The sequence below is a fragment of the Onychostoma macrolepis genome, chromosome 21 (assembly GCF_012432095.1).
Source record: "Onychostoma macrolepis isolate SWU-2019 chromosome 21, ASM1243209v1, whole genome shotgun sequence".
Taxonomy (NCBI): Eukaryota; Metazoa; Chordata; class Actinopteri; order Cypriniformes; family Cyprinidae; genus Onychostoma; species Onychostoma macrolepis.
In genome coordinates, this window is record NC_081175.1 from 4,357,189 (window position 1) to 4,381,130 (window position 23,942).

At 36.4% G+C, this 23,942-nt stretch overlaps 1 protein-coding gene across 2 annotated transcripts in view; it reads right to left on the bottom strand.

Annotated features, from left to right (window-relative positions):
- The window catches only part of LOC131528450 (glucocorticoid receptor-like), a 76,249-nt gene extending 52,831 nt beyond the window's left edge, over positions 1-23,418 (bottom strand). For both annotated transcript variants that reach the window (XM_058757570.1, XM_058757569.1), the window contains exons 1-2: positions 22,367-23,418; positions 20,292-21,337 (exon numbers count right to left, since the gene is read on the bottom strand). In XM_058757570.1, coding sequence (XP_058613553.1) covers positions 20,292-21,328 — 1,037 coding nt within the window. In that variant the 5' untranslated portion in view covers positions 21,329-21,337; positions 22,367-23,418. The remainder of the gene's footprint in view (positions 1-20,291; positions 21,338-22,366) is intronic.
- Between the last annotated feature and the right edge of the window lie 524 nt (positions 23,419-23,942).

Consider the following 23,942-nt stretch of genomic DNA (forward strand, 5'->3'; position numbering starts at 1 on the left):
CTGTATGTGAGATTTAGGAAACTCATAGACCACTTCCTGTATGTGAGATTTAGGAAACTCATAGACCACTTCCTGTATGTGAGATTTAGGAAACTCATAAGCTGTGTCTCATTTAGAAGGCTGCGTCCTCCGTTGGTCTCATTCGAAGGGTGCATACGTCATCGAGGCCGTCTCATTTCAGAAAAGCAAGTAGGACACTCCGAATGCGACCTTCTTTCACAGGAATTCGGAGGATGCGTCAGGTGTATCCTTCGCTGCTTCAGATAACCCACAATTCTTTGCGTCGCCATAAACAACCGTCGTTTTCAACTTAACTTAAAGTGCCTTCATTAAAAACGGATAAACTTTGTTCTTAATATCCTCCTCCTTTTTTCTCTCTAACAGATGTCTGTTGTACGTACGCTGCAGCTCCTCAAACATTGAGCAAAATAAAACATTTAATTTTTTTTTCAAATTACTTTCCAAATTTAGAAATAATTTTCCTTCGTTTAAGTAGTGTGAGAGCGCAACGATGCTCTAAATGTGTTGGCAAATCAACGTGATACTTCCTGTTTTCTTTTCCGCCCGTCCTACGAAGGCCGTCTCGTTTAATTCTAGGTTGAGGACACTTCGTATACATTACGCATACTACAGAGGATGCAACCTCCAGAGGATTCGACATCCGGAGGACACAGTCTTCTAAATGAGACACAGCTATAGACTACTTCCTGTATGTGAGATTTAGGAAACTGCTTATCTATGGAGAGACCAAAATAATTCCCCCATACCACGTAAGTGTGGGCATCTTGTGCGTCAAATTCTGTCACGGAAGAGAAGCAATTGTTAAATAAAGTCATTATTTTTTATTTCTTTGTGCATCAAAAAGTATTCTCATAGCTTCATAAAATTAAGGTTGAACCACTGATGTCACATGGACTAATTTAACGATGTCCTTACTTTGTTTCTGGGCCTGGGTCAGAAAGCTCTCGGATTTCAGCAAAAATATCTTAATTTGTGCTCTGAAGATGAACAAAGGTCTTACGGTTTTGGAACAACATAAGCGGAGTAATTCATGACAGCATTTTGATTTTTTTTGGGTGAAAAAAACCCTTTAACTTTTAATTCACGATTCAAGAGATAGTTCACCCAAAAATTAACATTCTGTTAATAATTACTCATCCTCAAATTGTTCCAAACCTGTATGAGTTTCTTTCTTCTGTTGAGCACAAAAGAAAGATTTTTAAACAACCTGAGGTTGAGCAAATAATGACAGAATTTACATTAATGGGTGAACTGTCCCTTTAAGAAGAACATTGCACAACTTGATCCCCCTGAGAGACCCTGCCATTTCTACCGAAACTGAAAACAAAACTAGAAAAACTAGAACTAGAATGTACAAGTATCTGTTTGTACTGGAAAGAAATAAAGTACTTCACCACCATTTGTGGTTTACTTGCGTCTTTAATTGACATTTTTTTATTTGCTAGCATTTGCCAGCAGTAAACAACCCGAGCATCAGCATCCCAAGCAGCCCACCTGGAATGCCCTCAAGAAGGGCAGTAAAACACAGGAAGCACATGTCCTCAGCTGCCCTGAAAGAGGCTGGAAGCATTTACACACCTGTAATCAATGTGCTTGTACAGGCACAACAACAGGCTGATAAATCTAGAAATGCCATTAATGAGCTATTGCAACATTGCATCTCTTGAGAAACTTCGAAATTTGAAGTCTTCATTGGCTCTTCAAGTGACAGGTCAGTGCGAGAGGAAATGGAAAAGAGGTCACCTCAACAGAGGATACCACTGAAACTACAAGCTGCACTGCTCTTCATGCGTGCATGGCACGCTTTACATCCACCCACCATCTCACCCATGAGGTAATGACGCTCAAATGAAACCAAAAGGAAAGAAAAAACAAGTCAAGCTTCTGCTAAAACAAGAACAGTTACTATAAACGTACAATGTCACAGTTCACTGTAATCTGGTGTAAGGGAATAAAGCAATTTGTGATTCATTTTGTTTCTCAACTATTTCTTCCTCCTAGTAATGGCAAACAACCTAACTCCCCCCAAGTAGGTGGAACCAACTCCAGAATAAGGTTAAAAGTAGACTGAATTTATTGTAATTATTAACATGCTGTACATCATAAACCCATATTTTTGGGAAGTACCAGATACAGGTGTCACAAAATATTTTTAACACAACTGCATTTGTATTTAACATGAACACAGTTTAATACAGAAATCGAACAAAGAAAAGTATGGTCTGGGGTGAGTTTAAGCACTTAAAAAATATATGTCTCTTACTTTTTACATCATACATGCATCTGCACATTGTTGTTTATGATGAGAGAATTTGCGAGAGTGCATAATTCAGTCAGCGAGTGCGCACACTGAACAAAACTCCAGCGTTTCAGCTATGAATAATCTGATCGCCTCTGATTGGTTATTGCATTCTTAAGCTCAACAGAACTGTGACTGGTTATAATGTGCAATGCTGTAAAAATGTGCAAAAAGAAATATGACAAAACATGAACCGATCTAAATGCAATGCCGCAACTAGTGCTGTCAAACGATTAAATCGCAACGAAAATAAAAGTTTTTGTTTACATAATATATGTGTGTGCGCTGTGTATATTTATTATGTATATATTAACACACACATGCATGTATACATTTCAGAAAAATGTTATGTTCATATATTAAATATATTTATATATGATATAAATTATATGAATATAAATATAGACATGTAAATACATGTACATATTTTAAAAATATCTACTGTATGTGTGTGTATTTATATATACACATAATAAATATACACTGTACACACACATATATTATGTAGACAAAAACTTTTATTTGGGATGAGATTAATCGCGATTAATCGTTTGACAGCACTAGCCACAACTAGTGGTCGACCGATATTAGTTTGTTGACAGCCGATGCCGATATCTTAGAAAGCAGGGTGGCCGATGGCCGATAAAATTTTATTTAATATTAACTAATATTTAAGAAATTTGAAATCACTTGAAAATGGATCAAGAAATAAATGTGTAAAATAAACATACTTATACTTTAGATGACAAAGTATTTTTCATAATTAAATAAATATTGAATAAAAATAATTAAAAAGGAAGTAAACACTAACTAAAAAGGCACCTCAGTGTTCTGGGAAGTTTGTGCGCGTTGGGAATCATATTGTTCAAATAAAGCCAAGGTAACAGTCATTTTACATACAGCACACAGTGAAAAGGAAATGAATATGACAGTGGGCAAATACATAAAGGTCAGCATAGTTTGAAATCACGACTTTAAAGTTTGTTGATCGCGCTTTTCCGCCTGACCGACCATCAGAGCACACGCGATCATACAGGATACACATGCACACTTCTACTAAGTTTGCAAGGTTCGTTAAATTAAATGTCCATTAGTCATTCAAAGATTTGTTTAAATGATATAAATACGTATTCGCTGAATGCTGTCAGCAAACGAGAAAGTATTATAATGTTTGCCTTTCTGTTACTAATAATATAAAAGCAATCATTATAATACTTTTTGTATACATTTGATTAATTTGTTTAACAGTTCTATCTGATTATTAGACAGACTTCTATCATAAGACTTCTATCGCCGTCAAAAAAGTCCCGCCTCGAACGCATCAGCCAAACATAAAAACTTATCGGCCAATGCCGATATTTGAAAAATGCCACATATCGGCCGTTATATCAGCCTTGACGATATATCGGTCAACCACTAGCCGCAAACAACACTTTTCATTTCATTTTCACTTTATTCTGCTTAATAGATTTTGTTCAATTTTGAACGGGCATTTTTGCCCCAAAAAAGTCTTCAAAACAATTATAAAAGACATGGTAAAAGCAATCTCTACAAATCAATTATTTAATTAATTCAAGTCTTCTAAAGAGACAAGATCGCTTTATACGATGAACAGTTTAAATTTAGGAGTATATTCACATAGAAACACTGAGCGCCGCACATACTGCACTTTAAGTACATTAAATATGGTCAACGGCATCTGAAGCGTATTCGCTAGACACGTTGTATGGAGAAGTATGGAACACTCTCACACTTCAGTTGTACCCTTTCTGCAAACTGAAAGCTTTGGTTTCCATGGGGACTAATTGCATGTAAAAAGAACAACTAGTACAATTCTGATTTTGTGTTCTACACAAGCAATAAAGTCATGTGGGTTTGAAAAGACACAAGGGTGTATAAATTATGAAAAACTGTGTAAATCTATTCCTTCCATTCCAACTATTACTTTACCGATGTGTTCTGTAGTCACGTTTCTGTGAGGCATCCCAGAGCTGCTAGAACTGTGGAAACGAACAGACCACAGCAATGAGAAGAATCATTTGATAGTCCAAGACTTTTCCATTTCTAGTCCTGCCCTTGAGGGAACATAAAATTTAAGTGACCCACTCCCATTTTTGCAAATAAGTCAAGATGTCTATCAGAGCATTGCTGTTTATATAGATAATTGAATCTTATTCTTTCATATGGAGAGAGGAAAATAAAAAAACACTTCAAAAGCATTAAGACTGACTTTGAACTCAATTTAACATATTTAGCAGCTATGCAATGTTAATGGAAAAAGACATTATTTCATTGTCAACAGTAAAAGCAAAGGAAATTAAAACAATCATAACATAATTAATCATGTTTACTAAGGCAAGCATCACTATTAATATTACTCAGACTTAGGGTTAGAGATCTGAGCAAACCCAACCACCTAACAACTACCTAGAACACCCTAGCAACTGTATTTTGATGCCCTGACAACCACCCAGAGGACCCTAGCATGACTGCAGTGAGTTTTTGCATGGGTAAACATCACTCATGTCTTCAGCAAATACCAAAATCTGACAGAAATGCACTGCCCTACAAAAAGCAGGTTAAAATTCACAGTCAGAGCTGCAGTGCCACTCGTCGCTTTCTTATAAGAAAAAGCAATTTGTTCATTAAATGTCTGTTTAATTGGGGAAAAAAAGATTGTTTTTTTCCCCCTGCTGTACCGAAACCATACCTGTACGTAACAAACTGTCATGTTTGTGTACCGTTACATCCCTAAAAATATATTTAATATAAAATATATTTATATGAATAAATTTTGTTTTGAGAGAAACTACCATCAAATACACTGAAACTCAAAGATGTTCAAAACAACTTTAAATAAAAAACTTATGAGAAATATTTTCCTATTGTAAACTCAAAATAATAATAATAGTAGCAGCAATATCATACAACCAAGATATTTTTTCATCCATGTTTTAATTTATACAGTTCTGTTTTAGAGCAATTTATGACAAAAAAAGCAATGTTTATTTGATTACATTTTATATATAAAGCATTTCCTTCCCCATAAATGGTAAATGAATATCATGACATTTACATTTCAATATTGTATGATATGGTGAAAAAAATATTCTGAAAGTATTTTGGACATACTGTCCAGCAGTACCCTATAGTGCTCTCTCTCTCTACTTTTTCTCCTTTTCCAAACAACTGAGAGCTAAGACAAATGGTAGCAGGGACGCCTAAAGCTAAGCTAAAATAATCAAATAAAAAAGGGAGAAATCTGTATGTATTATGAATATATTATTAGCCTTTTTATCACTTAATTTTGGGTTACAGAAGACGTGATGTAATATTTCTTGTCATTGCATCACATTTAACAGGATGTACAGTAATCAACATTTGAAGTGGATCAAAACCTTTCATCAAAGTTGTCCTAAAACCAAAACAATACCCGTTCTTGTCTTAGGACAACTTTGATGAACTTTTTTGATCTACTTCAAATGTCGAGTACTGTAGTCATGTCCAAGATATTGATTTGCCTTCCATACAGCAAGAAAAAATGGTAACACTTTATTTTAGGGTTTCTTAACTAGTTGCTTATTAGCATGCATATTACTAGAATATTAGCCATTTATTAGTAGTAATTAAGCACATATTAATGCCTAATTCTACATCCCTAATCCTACCCAACACCTAAACTTAACAACTACCGCACTAACTATTAATAAGCACCAAATTAGGAATTTATTGAGGGAAAAGTCATAGTTAATAGTGAATAAGTGTTCCCTATTCTAAAGTGTTACCCAAAAAATATATACGTAGGGAATGAACAGCCAATTCATCTGACCTATCAAAATATGTTTGCACATTTAGAATTAAAATGTCCTATCTTATAAAACCTCAACGATACAGATGAAGGCGGCAATGAACTTCAAAACTGAGTGCAAGTCTGCATGTTTGTAAATTATCTGCTGTCTTGTTTGTGGTCTTGTGTGGTACATTCACAGCAGCCTTGTTCCCACTGAATTAATTATGATTTCTGATATATGGGGCGATTGAGTTTTGCAGACTGCTGGGTAGAGCGTCTATCTGAGGAAAACTCGATTAACTGATCTCCCTGCAATTGTTTCTAAGAACCAGTGAAGAGGTGGAAAGAGCCTTAGATAACCAACAATGACAAAGTGCAAACGCAAGTGTTTTTTTTTTTTTTTTTAACCACCAAGGGACATGTGAAAGATGGAAAAATATGCATGACTGAAAGCTTTCGGCAGAATTTACAAATCATATTTACACATGAGATACACAAACTTTGTGGATCTTGGAGACGGCAAAAAGCTGCCGTGTGTGGAGAGTTTTTCTTACATTTATTCATTCATTTATTTAATCGATCCAAATGAAGCATAATTCCCCCACCCCCCACAATTTCAGCTGATGTTTTCATCCTTTCTTTGTTTGTCAAACCAATGGCAGATAGGAAGAATGTTCAATAAAAATTGAAATGCAGACAAATCAACCCAAGGAAAAGCAATTTTAAAAAATTAAAAACGAGAATTGCAAACCTACACTAGTGATCATGAGAATTTCAGTTCACTGTCTTACCATCTGAATGCGGCATGTCTATGTGGTTTGAAAACCCAGTCTGAAATAGGAGTAGAAAAATCAATTGAGCATCAAAAACAAGATAAATAAACTGCAGCAGCGCCATTATCAAAAAGAACAGTCCCACGTACGGCCGATGCGTATCGTGGTGTGAAACAGATTGAGGTGGTAGTGTGGCATTCATGGGAGTTTCATACCAGCTAGAGTCATGACCAAATAAAAGCTCAGAACAGACATGAAGTCATCAGAGGTAAACATGAACGTTCAAAAGACCCTGAGCTTCACCATGGCAACTGATGCATCGGTGAAGACCTGCATTAAAATCAATAACTGGGGCTCCTACACTTGGTAGTTCCACAGTTCCTACAGCCAATTCAGCAATTCATTTGTGATATTTTTTAGTTTGTATTCTCCACATAATTTTTTCTTCTCTCTCTCCGTCTCTCTCATCTGTAAAATGATTATACTTTATATAATGGATATATCTCATCTAACCATAAACTTGTGCTTTAAACAAGCTTTGCTTTTAAAACAACTACACATTTTTGCTTCCGTTTTAAGGATGTTTACATCTTTTAACCGATTATTAATTAAGAAAAGTATTATTGTTTTTATTAGTTTTATGTATTTTTTTATTTATTTAAATTTTTTGCAGTGTAAAGTCAGAATTGTATCAATGATCATTCATGCTATATATATATATATATATATATATATATATATATATATATATATATATATATAAAATACATCAAAACAGATAAGAGGAAATCTGCTTGGTGGCTAGTTTAAAGCGGTTTTATTTTTTTAACAAAGAAAAAAAACGTCATATTACTTTTTTCTTTTCAGTTAAAGATGTGCTTTTTACATGCAATTTAGTTTCTATTTTGATGCAAATAGAGGGAAACTAATTTTGCAGAGATAACATCTCTCATTTAGCGGTGAGAAAAAGCGAAGAGAAGTGTAATTAGGTGCTGAATGTCACTCTTTGCATTCAGAGGTCAAGCACGACAGAAACGTTCATAAAAATCACCGCAGCAGTACAAAATTCCTGAAATTCACCTTTAAATGGACACGACAGAACCTTGAAAATAATTCCATGTGACAGAAGCCACAAAATAAGCAGAGGCCTGAAAGACAGGAGGATGGAGAGCAAGAGAAATAACATTCTGTGTGATGGAGACCGATTTAGTTAGTTGCTGGTTAAGAGATGCTTTTTAGTTGGCTGCCAGTGTACTACGTGCAAGGACAAGCGAGCTCTGAATTAAGATCAAATAAATCAAAACATATCAGATGTACATTACAGTCCCTGAGAGCTTTTACTTTAAATGGTTGTACATTAAAAGGCAATAAAAGGTATAAAAGCCTGCAATGGAGAATGTCCTACTAACAGCTTTTTCTTTATACATCCAATTATTCTGTCATTCTACGTCATATGGAGTAGGGCTGCACGATATATCGCATGCGATAGTCATGCGCATCTCGTCAGTAAAGCCGGTTCTGTGATAATAAATCTCCATCACCTGTTTTCAGATGGACAAGCTATGCAATATCACGTTCACTGTCGCATGCGATTCATCTGCGATTATGCACGCAAATTGCGTAGCTTGTCGGTGAACTGCGGCTCTGTGTATTAAATGCCGTTCCATCTGAAAACAGGTGATGGAGATTTATTACTAATCACAGAACCGGCTTTACTGATGAGATGTGCATGACTATCGCATGCAATATATCGTGCAGCCCTAATATGGAGTGTCCCTTACCAAAATATAAGAAAATTGCCAGCCTGTTTAGATCGGTGTGTAATATTTCTATTATGTCGGTGCAAAATGTTCCAATTGCTTTACATTCTTGTGACTTCAATGTACAGATACTTTACGGGTCCAAATAGTTGCTATATTTTAAATAATATCATTATATAATCACACTGGCTACCAGCCACACTGCTCTCTAGATAATGATATATGCTTTAATAAATATGCTTTGAGGAAAAAAAAAAAACAGTGACCATAGTACACCATGCCTCAAATATCAAGTTTGTTAGAAAGGGTCTTATTTGTCATTTTGATTATATAAGGCAGCATTTTGTGTTATATAAAAGGTTTACTGAACCTTTTTTTTTTTTTTCTAGAAAGAAATTCAAAGTTTCGTTTGTTAAATTAACCTCTTAAGAGTTTGATCTTAGCAAGGTAATCCAGTCCAAATACTATTATCCTTCCTTTCTCTGCAAGAAAATGTTTTCTCTAGCACAGCCGTATCCTGCTGTACATTTCCTCAGAGCAGAGCACATCTGTCTAAGCACTAATCTTTAGGCTGGGTTTAAATCTGGTAAAAACCACAATTTGTTTATATAGCAATCACCCACAATTCAATGTGTGAACAGCTGAAAAAACACATAATGAATTTGCAATGAAAGGCGCTGAAGAGCCGATGAGATGTCCAGAGGACTCAGGTACTGCCTTCTGCAAACTGTAATAACTCAGCACCCAAGATCAAATCTGACCCAAGCTCCTAGAAAACTCAAAACAAACAGAGAGAGGGGAGGAATTCACCAAGCTTGAGGGCGAAGTTGCAACTTTAGTCCAGCTGGCTCCAGGCCCACTTACAGTACAGCTCGACTCCTCCTCCAGTGATATTGAGGGGAGGGCAGATGCTTCTGCTGGAGCCAGGAAATCAGGCCAAGGACTCCCACTTGAAGAGCAGAACAAGAACCGAGGTCTTAAAGGAACAGTTCACCCACAAAATGAGAATTCAACATCTGTGATCATCTTCAATCAAAACCCATGTGACTTTGTCTCTTTCGCGAAAAATAAGCATTGAATTTTAGATTAATATATTGGCTATTAATTTGCATAACATAAAAATTAAATGGGCACTACGATTGTTTTAACAAATTTTCCAAAAGTCAGAATTTTTGTAACAATACACACTACTGTTCAAAAGTCTGGGGTTAGTATTTTTTTTTCATTCTTTTTTTGAAGGAAATTAATATTTTGATTCAGCAAGGATATGTTACATTGATAAAGACTAATTTAATTGATTTCTTTGAACTTGATTTCTTTTGAACCAATTTATTTTCTAACAATATAAAGGCTTTACTATTTTAAATAAATGCTGATTCTTTTCATCAAAGAATCCTGAAAAAGTATTACAGGTTCCAAAAACATTAAGCAGCAAAACTGTTTCTAACATTAATAATAAATCAGCATATTAAAATGATTTCTGAAGGATCATATAACACTGAAGACTGGTGTAATGATGCTGAAAATTCATTCTATGCGTCACAGAAATAAATGATGTTTTAATATATATTAAAATGGAAAACCATTATTTTAAATTGCAACAATATTTCACAGTTTTACAGTTTTTTGTTTTTTTTTTAAATCAAATAAATGCGGCCTTGATGAGCATGAGACTTAAAAAAAAAAAATAAATTACTCATCCCAAACTTTTGTATACCAGTATATATATACACACACACACACACACACACACATATATAGTCCAGTAGTCCTGTTTCACTTCATTTTTTTAATTTCTGGGTGAATGAATTTGTTCACTTTGTTTTAGATGGGTCATAAACTGCACAATTGCAAGAAAAACGCATGGCACTACTGATGTCCCTGTTCTTGCTGAATAAGTACTGCATTGCATAAACAGAGTGAGGCAGGCAATCAAAAACGGATGCGTGTTTGTTGGTGGCACAACTGTGACCCACATTCCACTGTTCTGAAAACTGTACCATTTCCCTTTGTCAGTTTCTACTGTACAATAGGTTTCTTAGAAAAGTGCTGTGCATTTAACAATCCGTTCCTAGTGATACGCTTTGCAGAAAACTTTTGCCCCACATCTGTTGCATTTTAACCCCTATTACCACTGGGTCATGTACAAATTTGCAGCACTGTTCAGCTTCAAACAGGACATGCATCATTACGACATAAATACTGCAGCTAATGTTTCTTCCTTTAACACTTTAAAAGGAGAAACCAAATAATACACCAAATATATATTTTATCCAGATGGCCGGTGATCTACTCATTCTAAGAACCAACGCCAGATTACAAATGATGAGGGCAGACAGCCAGTAGCATATCAAGAACAGCAGACAGAAATCAGACTCTCACAACAATATTTTAAAATAATATCAAGCGATCAACTCCTTTTAAATTAAAATAATCTGTTAAGCATGTATTATTATATGTGGAAATAAATTACGGTATATCAAAAAAAAAAAAAAACTCAGAAATTAATGAATAATGAATCCATTTTTCCCCTGAGACAGTTAAACTTCATAATATATACAGAGTCTTGGCTTAGTGGTTAGACAAAGTGAGTTGTGGTGCTAACACAGCCCTGCGTGTCTGAATCTGGCTTGGAACATTTTCTGATCTTATATCCCCATCATTTAGTGTCTTCTCTCCACACAGTCTCTATGCAACAGCAATGAAAAAAAGTTAAAAAAAAATAATAATAAAAATAATGAAAACAAACAGCACTACTGTCAATGGAAAATTACCATGAAAATCAGTTCTGTACTTTCCCTTGCAAGGCAAAATAATAGCACAACAAATTCCATAGTTATCTTACGATTAGTTCAATTGCAGGAGGGGTGGGCGATATGAGCTAAAATTCATATCACGGTATTTTCCACTGTCCAGACGATATCGATATTATATCGCGATATGAGAAGAAGAAAAATTGGAATCACATTTTAGTAGACCTTAGTTAAATTAGAGGCAAAATATGTATTTTAGCCTTGTATAACTAGGAAAAAAACATGATTTCAAAATCTAAGGCAAAAATAGAATGGTCTGACTTTAGATCTGTGAAATTCTGCTACATAAAGGCCAGGGTATACTTCACATTCCGCGTTCCGTTCCGTCTTGCGCACAGCCACGTCCGCACAGCTTTCAAAGTATACTCAACCGCCGATTAGTGCGGACGGACAAGCTCGACACATGCGCAGTACCACCAACTTGACTTGTCTCGCTGTTGTATGCGGACGGGGTGCACGGCTGTCCGCGAGCCCTCCTGATGACGAAAATGATGTAATGCAGACGGTGCGTGGATGGCCGAAGTATACTTTGGCCTTAAGCACCTGCGCAAAAGAAAAACAGGAAATGGACTGAAAGAACATGCAAATTCACTCTGACAGCAGATGGCGCTTATGGCCTCAGTTTAGCGTTCCTTTTTTTTTTACCGCTGTACATAAAGCTGCTCTGCGCTGCGCTTATGAACACAGAGGTAGGAGAAAAAGAAAATGCCATTTAAAGTTTTCTGAAGAGAGTACCCTTCAGATACTCATTCATATTAACCCCCTGCCGCCAATTCATTATTTATATTTTTCTTCCTATATTTCGAGTATTGTGAACAGTGATCTTGCGCTGCCTGCTACAGTATTTTCTCTCTTTGTGTCCGTGTTCTGCGTCTCTGTTCTGTATTAACAGCCGTTTACAGACTTAGTAATATTACAACACAAATTACATTTTGGGAAATTATTATAATCCAGTTTGTGTGCCGTTCCGAAAAGGCGATCGTGTGATTGGAGCAAAAACTATCCAGTTCTGATTTATGTCCGATCAAGCGTGGCATCTCTCTCGCCCTCTCTGATGACGCAGTAATGACCGTGGGGGAAAAAAATATATTTTCTGTCCATCCAATGAAATCCATGAATATGTAACGGTATCCACGGTATAGCAAAATCCATATCATGGCACAACATAATACCGGTAGTCACGTTAATACTGGTATAGCGCCCACCCCTGGCTTGAAGGTGTGAAGCCAAACTTTAGAAGAAACACCAATTATTCACTTTTATGCAACTATTTGCCTGACCAGCATTCAGTGGAATGATTCTTGCTTTCAATCAGACATACTCTTCAGTTTGTGGAGACATCTGCTTTCCACACAGGCAAACCTCTACACTGGATTATAGGAGCAGATTATATCATTATAATCCTTTGAGCTGTGATAAATAATCAAATGAGACACACACATACTATATAAATATTAACAATTTCAAATGAAAAGAAAATCAAATGACGATTCTAAATAAAACATTCTGTAAATGTAATAGAGCAAAAGACACTAGAGGCTGACCTATTCGCAATTAATAAAACTATCAAATATCGGCACTTTAAATGCACATAATGGCTTTTCCCATGGGTGGCGTTGAAAAGCTCAAGAGTATGACCGCACCCTCTAGAACTGAAATTATTGTGTCACGTGACTCAACACACAGCCAGACACTTACAACTGACTGTCATTAAACAGCAGAAACAAGCTCTACATGTGATCACACATACTGTAAATGTTATACAATCAATAATTGAAGAACAGAATTTGAAGTGGTAACTCCATTATTATAATTTTCATCAATGTCCGACTAGAAAAAAAAAAAAAAAAAAGATACCTGCTATTGTACTACTGTATGTGTATGATGAATGTGATTTCACCAAGTACAACGTGATCCTGGAACAATATTCCAATCAACCAATCAGAATTGAGGGATAACTTTTCAGGAAATATCCATTTTAGGCTTACGATTAGAGTTAGGTGCTTCTACACCCTTGTTAATCAGTTATCATTTCCCACTGATTTTAGGAATAAATTATGGGTAGGGTTAGGTTAAGGGGTAGGGATTGGGTTAAAGGTGCAGTAGGAGAACTTGGAAAATGCTAAATGCTAACTCCCTCTGAAAAGGGTGCGTTAAATAAGCGAGACTACATGTGTCATTCACCGGTGAGAAAACTTTATAGTACAGTTAGTAAAAGTACTACAATACCAGGAAGGAAGATCGGGTTGTCGATGTTTGTCTGCCATTCTCGCTCTGTCTGCAATAGCGTACGTGAACGCGCTGATGACGTATCCTGTCTGTGAGAACAGGGTACACGGAGGTATGCTAATGCATATGTTGACAGGCAGGTAGGAAAGCCAATTAAAACACTCGGACCGAGCATTTTGATTGGACGAGCATTTCTTGGTCCTACGCCTTCCACAGAATATATAAATACAGATAAATACATTTAGACAACTTAACTTAATGATTGCTATTGGGATGTGAAGAGACTTTCAACCAGCATAACATGCTTCTCAAGACAATCACTGATTGCACCTTTAAGTCTATATTTTTGGACAGTAATGTTGATCCAGGAACATGTCTTACTTGGCAAAATCACAGCGACCGTATGTGTATTTAGTTTACTAAAAATTACATTCTACCATTACTTACACTTCCTTGTGTCATTGAACACCTATAAATACTTTCTATTTCCTGCACAGAGTTGCAAAAGTATGAGCTTTTCATGGTGCAATCACTGTCTCAGAAAATATCAAAGTTACATGGTATTCTGTATTACACAATTGGAATAAATATCGATTCATTTGTAAATATCAGTTTTCCTTTAGGGAAAAAAAAAATCTCTCTGAGTTAATGCTGAAAACTATATAGGAGAAAATCTCATTTGGTACTTTTCTATAATATTCAAGGTTAGGGGTGTAACGGTACACAAATATGACGGTTCGGTAGGTACATCAGTTTTGACGTATGGTTTCAGTACAGCAGGAAGAAAAAAACAAAACATAAATTGCTTGTTTTTAATTTAACAGTGGTTTACTGAACAAATTGCTCTTTCTTTAAATAAATTCAGTTATAATTAATTTTCTTAAGGATAAAAATCTACCTCAGCTTCTGCTCTAAACTATAAGGAGCCCTTCTATAAGGCTTCAATTAACAACAGAGCCCAAACTTAAATACAATTACTATTTATTTTTAACTATAATAAATCAACACTCAAATAAAAATAAAATATATATATATATATATATATATATATATATATATATATATATATATATATATATATATATATATATATATATATATATATATATATATTTAAAAAGTAGGCTGATAATTTACAGTCATAACTTTTCATAAAATAATTTCTTAAACATATACATTAAATAATTAAGACATAATATTTTACAAAATGATCTTCACTAGACTTAATTTCTCTAGCAAATAACGAGCTGTAGACACTGATGACTTGCCTGAGGTAAATGAAATGCTACGTGACATTTGTTTTAATGACGTTTTTCCACGGTTGAAATGCTAATTGAGCGATTACGTCAGGGGTGAGATGTTCGTTCATGTTTATTTCACGTTAAAACTAGTTATAAAGAGGAAGAGATGATCACACTCACTCACACTCCACTCTGCCTTCAGAACTGAGGCATTTATACAGCGATATTTCGAATATTCGTTGAATTTAAAATAAAAATCCACATTCGAATGCAAAAACGCTGCATTCGAATTTTAGATGTGCATCAGGCAGCCTTATGTGAGGCGCAAGATGCGATGACGATGTAGGTGTCGCTGCATTTTAATGCTTTTTTTTAGCCTATCCAGTTGAACCCACTGGATGCGGCGCTGCTCATTCAAAATATTGCAGAAAAAGGAAACATCAATGCGGAGAAGTGTTGTTTACGTCAATCAATGTTGTTTACGTCAAAACTGAAACCAAGCCGTTCACACAGAACGCATATTATCGCATTTCCTATAGGGACATCCATCACCTGTTGCACTCGCGTCTCGCACAAGAGAGCGGCATGTTTAGAAAGCCATGTAAAACTAATGTAAGTTCAACTTTTAAAAAAACATGTCTCGAGACTTTATGGCGGTTTTTCTGCATTCCACTGCATCTAGGCTACTCTTTGTGATTGGTTTTCTGTCCTTAGTATTAAACTATACATACTTACATGATGCTTGTTGTTTCTAATTGTTTAAGCAACGTAATTAATTATATATGGTTTATAAACATTATTTTAAATTCGAATATTGATAATATTTTAGTACAAAAGTCGATTTGAGTTTTTTGACAGCCCTAATTTATAGTAAGTTTCAATAAGCACCTCTTGAGTTATTTTCTCCAGCTAACTAACAAGAGATTTTTTGTGATAATGTAAATGGTATTTGATTAATAAACTGATTTTAAAATGTTTTGTCTTAGTTTGCAGTATTGGTAAATGCAAACATTTTCTCGGTAACACTTTACAATAAGGTTCATTAGTTAACTACATTAGTTAACATGAACTAATAATGAACTGCACTTATACAGCGTTTATTAATGTTTGTTAATGTTAATTTCAACATTTACTAATACATTATTAAAATCTTGTTAACATTAGGTAATGCACTGTGAACTAACATGAACTAACAATGAACATCTGTATTTTTATTAACTAACGTTAGCGAAGATTAGTAAATCCAGTAACAAATGTATTGCTCATGGTTAGTTCATGTTAGTTAATACATTAACTAATGTTTAACTAATGAACCTTATTGTAAAGTGTTACCATTTTCTCTAATGTAGTACTCCCTGTGAGTCCTATAGGATTCCTAGGGTCAACTATCCTTCTCACCGAATTATTATCAGATGTGGAAAAATCATTTACATTGATCTACTTCTAAATATTTATTAATTAGACTTCCAACAGCTATAAACTACTGTTTGACTCCTTTGACCTTTCCAGAAAACTCTTCCAACTAGGCTGAATTAACATCCAAATTAAATGCAGTCAGAGACCACTGTGTTTCTGCACTTTTGAAGTGAACTAAAGCAACAAACACACCGGTATGTTGCCCACAGGAAAGAGAGCAGAACGGACCGGTATGGACAAGATATTTATTTCAGCTGCAGTATGAGAGAGCTGCTGGAATTAAGACCGGCTGCTAGAAATTCCACTGATTCTCAGATCACAAAACAAGTTGAAACAAACCCGAGATATGAAACGTTGGCATTAAAGATTATCAAAGGTGTGATTTAGGAAACAGCCAAAGTTAACAAACCTAAGTCTAAGTCAAACATTACTCACTGGTGCTTATTTTTCAAAATGAGGCTCGTGCTGTACTAATTTCAGTAAATATAAACTAAATCATGCACTGCATTAAATTGTTTATTCACAGCAATGAAATAGCAAGATTGTCTGTTAAGAAAAGTGCATTTCAACAATTATAAGTAAAACAGCATTCATAGTCACAGTGTAATGCAAAATTTGTACAAAAGTGCATGCAGGCTCTCAAGCCAGTTTTTATTATGTCAAATCATATATGTATGAAAAAAACACTTCAATAAACACAAACACTGTCAGCGAATCTGCCAGCATATCTGACTTCGATGCTCCAGAAATCAAAGTACCATACTGCACTTTTAAGGGTCTGTTCAAACAGAAAAACAGAATACATTTTTGCATTTAAAAAGCAGGTCCGTTTAAGGTCTTAAGACATTTTTTATTTTTTGTATTTTTTTACTTATAGTGTGCCAGCACAGTGGTCAAATTCATGTTTCAAACTGAAAAACATAAGGAAAACTAATTTGTTTTAACATTGCTGGTAGTATCACTAGGAAATATACCAAAACCAGAAAAAAATAAAATAAAATAAAAAAGGTTATAGTGGAAAACTATTATTTTTTTCTTATCTGAACTGTTACATGTAAATGAGAATGAGAATTTATGGAATGTTTGATTTATCATCACTTTTCTGCAGATCATCACATTCCTGACCTTTAGAAAAAAAGAAAAGAAAAAAGAGCCTGCATGAGTGTAAATGTTTTGAGGGAAACTGATCCACAAATTAAGATCCTAACTAAATAATTTCTTACAAATTATTTTTTAATAATTAAATGAATGACATCTAAACATATACACACACACATAGGGGTGGGCGATATGGCAAAAATATAATATCACGATATTTTTAAGAAAAATCACGATTCACGATTTTATCACGATTCTTTGTCATGTTGGTTTTACTATTTTGCAAGTTGTCTGAGCATTACAGCCAAACTAATTTCCCTATTATAAAGACAAAACCTTTCAAGATAACAAAAATATTAAAAAAGAATGGTGGATATTTAGGCCAAAGTGGGCGAAGATAAAAATCTTTGTCATTATTTTATCTTTGTTATTAAAAAATGAGAACAAAGATACACATTACAAATACACATACTATACAAATAAAACCGTGTTTTATTTTCAGGTACAATAGGTGTATTTAGCAGGAGCATTCAATAAATTGAATCAACAAATATAAAAATAAAACACTATATAGATTGATTCCTATTAAATCAACTGTATTAACGTTTTTCAGTCAAGAGTAGTGAGTGATTTTTCTCTGTGTTTTGGTGTTTTATTAACATTGAAGGAATAATTAACCCCAAAATAAAAAGTGTTTTATATTTATACCATCATTTACTCACTCAAAAGTTTCTTTAAACCTGAATGAGTTTCTTCTGCTAAACATAAATGCTATTTTGAGGAACGTGGAAAACCAAACAGTTGCTGGTCCCCAGTGACTTATTCCATAGTATTTTTTTTTTCCTTCTATCAAAAGTCAATGTGGACCAGATACTATTTGGTTACCCACATTCTTCAAAATATCTTCTTTTGTGTTCAGCACAAGAAAGAAATTAATACAGGTTTGGGACAACATGCGAGTTAGTAAATAATGACAGAAATTAAATTTTAAGGTGAACTATCCCTTTAATGACAGTCGGCAGCATGTTCAGTACTGCCCCTTTAAGACCTGCACGCATCTAATATAGAGGCACGCATCCGTTTCTCTCAGCTGTTTACTTACTCATTTTAGACATAAGCAACGGAGTCTATACATAAACCTTGTGTGTTTTGACAGTATTAGTGCACAAGATAACTTAGTTCAGTAATCAGGCGCTTTTTGACAGGCTTTAGCACGCGCGTCAGCCCGAAGCGTGAATAAAACATTTAACCGGCAAGGCTTTAAAGCAGATCCGAATAATGTACAGTATATTGAGACGGAGGAATAAGAACTGCAGCTGATAGAATGTGCGCTGTAGCACGATACCACGATATTTCTTCACAAGCAGATCGTGGAGACATTTTTATCATCCACGATCAAAAATCGTCATGTCGCACACCCCTAGCTCCAATGTAAACACTGTAAAAATAACTAAGACAAAAATGAGTCAGGTAAAATTTCAGGTGACTACCACTGATAACTTTCCCCTAACACAGCACTAAACCGTCCAAGGTAATTTAGCAGGAGAAACATGCTGACCTAAATATCTTTAACTTGGCTTTCAGAGTAGACCGCCAGATTAACATTCAGCAAATCGGGAAAAGGTTTAAAGGTTTCTCTTGCGCAAATGAGACTGGCACGGCAGATCAAGTTGGAAAGGAAAACAATAACAAAACATCAAATAACAAGCGAGTCACAATGTCACACTTTACCGTGACACGTACAAATCAGAAACATGTGCAAAAGCATAACTGTGAGGTCATTAAAAGTCCACATCTTTCAGGATCTCCCAGAGCGTATGAACTCATAACACAGTCTAGAAGGCTGGCTGTAAAACACCATCCATTCATTTCAACACAAAACCCGACCCCAAGTAGCAAAGTAATATTGGTCAAGAGTCAGGGCCATGGACATGCTTTATATTATTTCCAGTACTCAGGGAATTTTGAAGCCATAATGACTCATAGCTTCTAGTCCTTTCCACACTCACCGAAAAACAATTTCGCATCAGCAAAAGCAACAGTGGTCGATGCTGTTATTGATGCTCAGAGCCTCCTGAAACCAGACTCGGAGAGAAGCGCATGTGTGCCGTTCTGGGCCGAAGGGAGCTCCATCAGGCCCACGTGTTTGCTTTGGACAGGCAAAGCACCAATACAGATCAGCACACATTGGCTCCTGGGAGAATAAGCGGACCAGCACATGCTCTGTTAAAACTAATTAAAGCTGCAAACAACAGCTACATCAAACATAATGCACTTATGAGAAGTTTTCATGGTCAGATTTTCAAAAAAATACTACAGAGCAAATGGGTCTGGAATACAGAATCCTCTCCACATTGCCATCAGGATTCCCTGACTGACACCTGACTGCATGAGGATCATTATGTCAAGGTTACTCTCACAAAAATGACAACCTGTGAAATATTTTAGAGCTGAGAGTAACTACAAACTGTATTTTCGCTGTAAAAACTTCAAAAATGTTTAAAATTGTATTTCTTTTCAAGCATGGAGTTTTAAAGTTTTGCACGATTACATTTTGCCGATATGGGGAAAGATTTCCCATAACGGCCAAAATTTCATCAGCTGATGAAATATTTCACAACTCAGTATAAATTCTAAATTTACATTTCCTTCAAGAAAATATTGCATTCGTTTCCTTTACTTTCTCAGCCCTGGGAATCATGATTTTAATATTCCCAGAAGTTATGCAAAGTAAAGTGCACAACTTCAGCCTCCTTTCACTTTAGAGCAAATTGTTCACTATTTATCAATTTCATCGTTCATAATCATTATCAAGCTTTTTTTTTTTTTTTTTTTTTTAAGTCATTCCTACCTGCTGTATGGATAGGTGGACGGAAGTACTGTCTCATTGGCTCTCTGCATCCCAGACGGATCTCCATATCCATTTCCTCGAACCCAGCCGTCACTTAAGGTGGACAGAGGAGAAAACAGGCCAAAAGGAGGTTTCTGATCTGGTAAATTCACAGCTGAGGCGGCGTTGGCTCCATAGTGGTATCCCTGTCCACCCATATCTCCCAAAGCGGTGGGCCCACCGTGAGGCCCACCCATCCCTGACATCTGACAGTAGCTCCGCCTCTCATTCTCCTGTTTGATGACACCCGGTGTACACAGCTGGATAAAGTCTGGGTCTTTCTCTGTCTTTATGACCGGCATGTTGACACTGGCTTCCACCATCTGCTGCCGTTTCCCCGTGCCGTTCACATTTGCACAGGCTGCACTGTTGCCAGTGACAACAGGGCTAGTATCCTTCAGCAAGTTGCTCTCTCCCAGCAGGGCATCGTCCACTGCCAATGAGGAGAGAAAGGCAGCCTCGTCGGCAACGTAAAACTCATTCAGGTCAGATAGGGAGTCAGGTAAGTCCAGATCCTGAAGGATGTCAATGGTGTTGTCTCCAATCACTCTCTCGTTACCGTCTATTTCCTTACCCGGATGTCCGTAGGGTGGAAAGTCCAGTCTATCTTTCTCCATGGGGGAAAACTCCTCCATTTTCATTGTAAAAGTATCAGGGGCCTGGATGCCAGAACCACGATTTAAGTCCGCGATGCTCTCGTCCAAGAGAGAAAAGTTCTCCCCAACGTTGAGGGACTCTTTTACCTTTTGCTGGTGCTGCATTCTGAAAGGTTTAAATGCCTTAACATCTGGTTCTTGTATGTCACGTCCTATTACGGATGGATCTGCCATAGAGAGGTTTCTTTGGGCGTCACCACCGCTCAGTCCATTAGAGAAATCTTTTGACGTATTTAAAGCAGACACACTGACACCAATATTAGGCATGAGGCCTCTCTCGATACAATCCCCAAAAGTTAAATTCTCAGCACTGTTACTGCTGCGTTTCAGTCCACGATCCATTTCTCAATCCTGTTGTATAGACAGAAACATATTTAACATGAGATTTAGTTAATATTAGCAAAGAAATGACATTATGTTACATATAAAATAAAAGTTAAATATTTGCATTACAAGACAGGTGTAAACAAAGACTAAATTAAAAGTAAAAGTAAAATACAATTTGCACCAAGACCTCCAACATTATTTTCTGGTGAAAATATTACAGATTCAGACTTTTAATGTTGTATGTCTGGACAGAACTCCCACCAGGAGTTCCTCTCAGCTGCTAATGGAATGAAATAATATAACACGAAACTACATTTGTATCCACATGCCCACACAAAAGCTCTCTTGGGGTGATAAAATAAAAATGGGTTTAGCAGATTTCGAAGACTTTTCAGCCAAACAACCGTTCAAGATGACCCTTGCACGAGCATTTTCTGTTTGTTTGTTTGTTTTTTCTTCTGTCAACTTATTTGAATCGATAGTCTACATAACGAACTAATAAATTCTGTAGTTTTATTTAAAAAAACTACTGCAACGCATTCAAACTCATCCCACAAAATGGAGCTTGATGAGGCGATTGTTTGCTCAGATAATGAAGGCTTGAGGCGCGTAGAGACATTAAAACTCGTACAAATCCTCCAAATGCATTTAGCCGATACACCGCAGTGCTGCCACCTGTCGGTGGAGCTCAGCTACTGCGTCCAAAATGAACTTCAGTCTGACAAACCGCTTAATGTACACTAAAGCTTGTTAAACCTACACAAATGTCAAACAGAACGTGAATATCAGCTAAATGACTTAACGAGACCGAAAACTTAGTCTGAGGACACGGTTTAAACCTCAAATGCCATGGAGCGTCCAAATGACGCAAAATGTTAAGGCAGCAGGAGAAGCTTTGAAACATAATTTAAAGCTACAGCAGCAGCTATAAGGGTTAACATTAGAAACGTCAAGTGAAAAAAAGACGCGCAGATGGTAAGCAGTTGCAAAAATGCACTCAGCATTCGCAACGCGTGGAAAGCAAATGACCCCAAGTACATGAGGCAGACTTACCTTCACAAGATTTACGACGAAAAATGCATTTCTATACAAGTCCAAAGCTGTTTGAGGGTTTAGATGGTGTGCGCAATAGTTTTTCGTTGAACTTCCCGCATGGTCAATACATTTTACAAGACGCGCTGCAGCTTCGACACAGTGTTTCAACAGCAGCGAGTCGCAAAAACAACTAACGAAAAAAATAAATGCGCCGTAACGACGACGCATAGAAGTCGTGTGACGAAATGAACTTCGCCGCGCGACTCTGAATACGCGCTGTTTATTCGTCTTTTGCGGTAGAGCTGGGAATCGCCAGCATTACATAAGCTGCTTGTCAAACTCCCGACAGCCCGTGATCTACCCGTCAAAAAGCTTCTGCTAGCTTCAACACGGTAAACGCCCCTCCGACAAAAAAAACTCAGTACAAGTTACCCTTCAGCCATGCGAATGCAAAACACAATAAAAGAAGGATAAAACCCGCGCGAGAGCCACAAACGAGCTGACAGCGACGCTAATGTCAAAAGTGTCACCGAACATACAAATACCGCCGCTTCAGTCGGACGCGGTCGAAACAGAGACGGTCAATCCGTGTGTATACTCGCTTGTGTCATTCCCTCTGTGTCATTTCAAACCGACGACACCGTATACAGGCTGTCAGCAGCGAATATAACCCGTTTTTGTACTTTAGAGTACGATAAGACGGCTCGTTTGCGATGAGCGCGCTAGCTAATGCACATAGCTAACGCGACCGCTGCAACTTTCGTGCATCATAACGCAACTTTGTATGCGCCTCGCAGCAAACTGAAGAAACACTGTACACAAATATCTCTAGGCTGATATGTGCGGGGAACACACGACGGAGAGCTGAAGACTGCAAGAAAAAGGCATTCAGAATGGCGCAGTTCAGTCCGTAAATAAAGGGCAAAGGGCACATTCACAGGATAAAAGCGAAATAAACGCTAGTGGAGGAAGAATATGGTTATTCCCGTCTCTAGCTGAGGATAAAACGAGTAGCGACCCGTGCAGTATTGCACCACGTCCGCTAATTCTGCTCAATAAAGATAAATTAGAAATGTGAGACTTTAGACTGTTGAGTAAAGAGAGCGACATGCGCACAAGGGGTCAGATGCATGTCAATATTCGTATTTGCACTAGCGTTTAAAACTGTTAACATAGTGCATACTGAATATGTTGCATTTAGAGGCTATTAGCGATAATAAGCTATTAAGTTCAGTTTAAAAGTTTAAAATATAACTCGTGTATAAAAACACAGACATTGAGCTACAGTTTATGTAAATTTCCCAGGTATAGTTCGGTTATACTAAAAGTGGTTCAAAACTGGATTTGTTTACTAGATTTCAAATTTGAAATTGGACAGCTGGTGACAGCAGATAGCCTACCAGAACTGCTTAACATTAGCCTACTAGTGTCCTAAAAATATTGGACAATGTAAAGCTATTGCTTTGTATAAACAATTTTACATAAAACAGCAGCAGTGTGATTTACTAGCCTAATATACTCAATAAACATTTTATTTTGCATTAAATATTACCCATTTTACCAAGTTGCCGATTAATTTGTGTCAAATCATTGT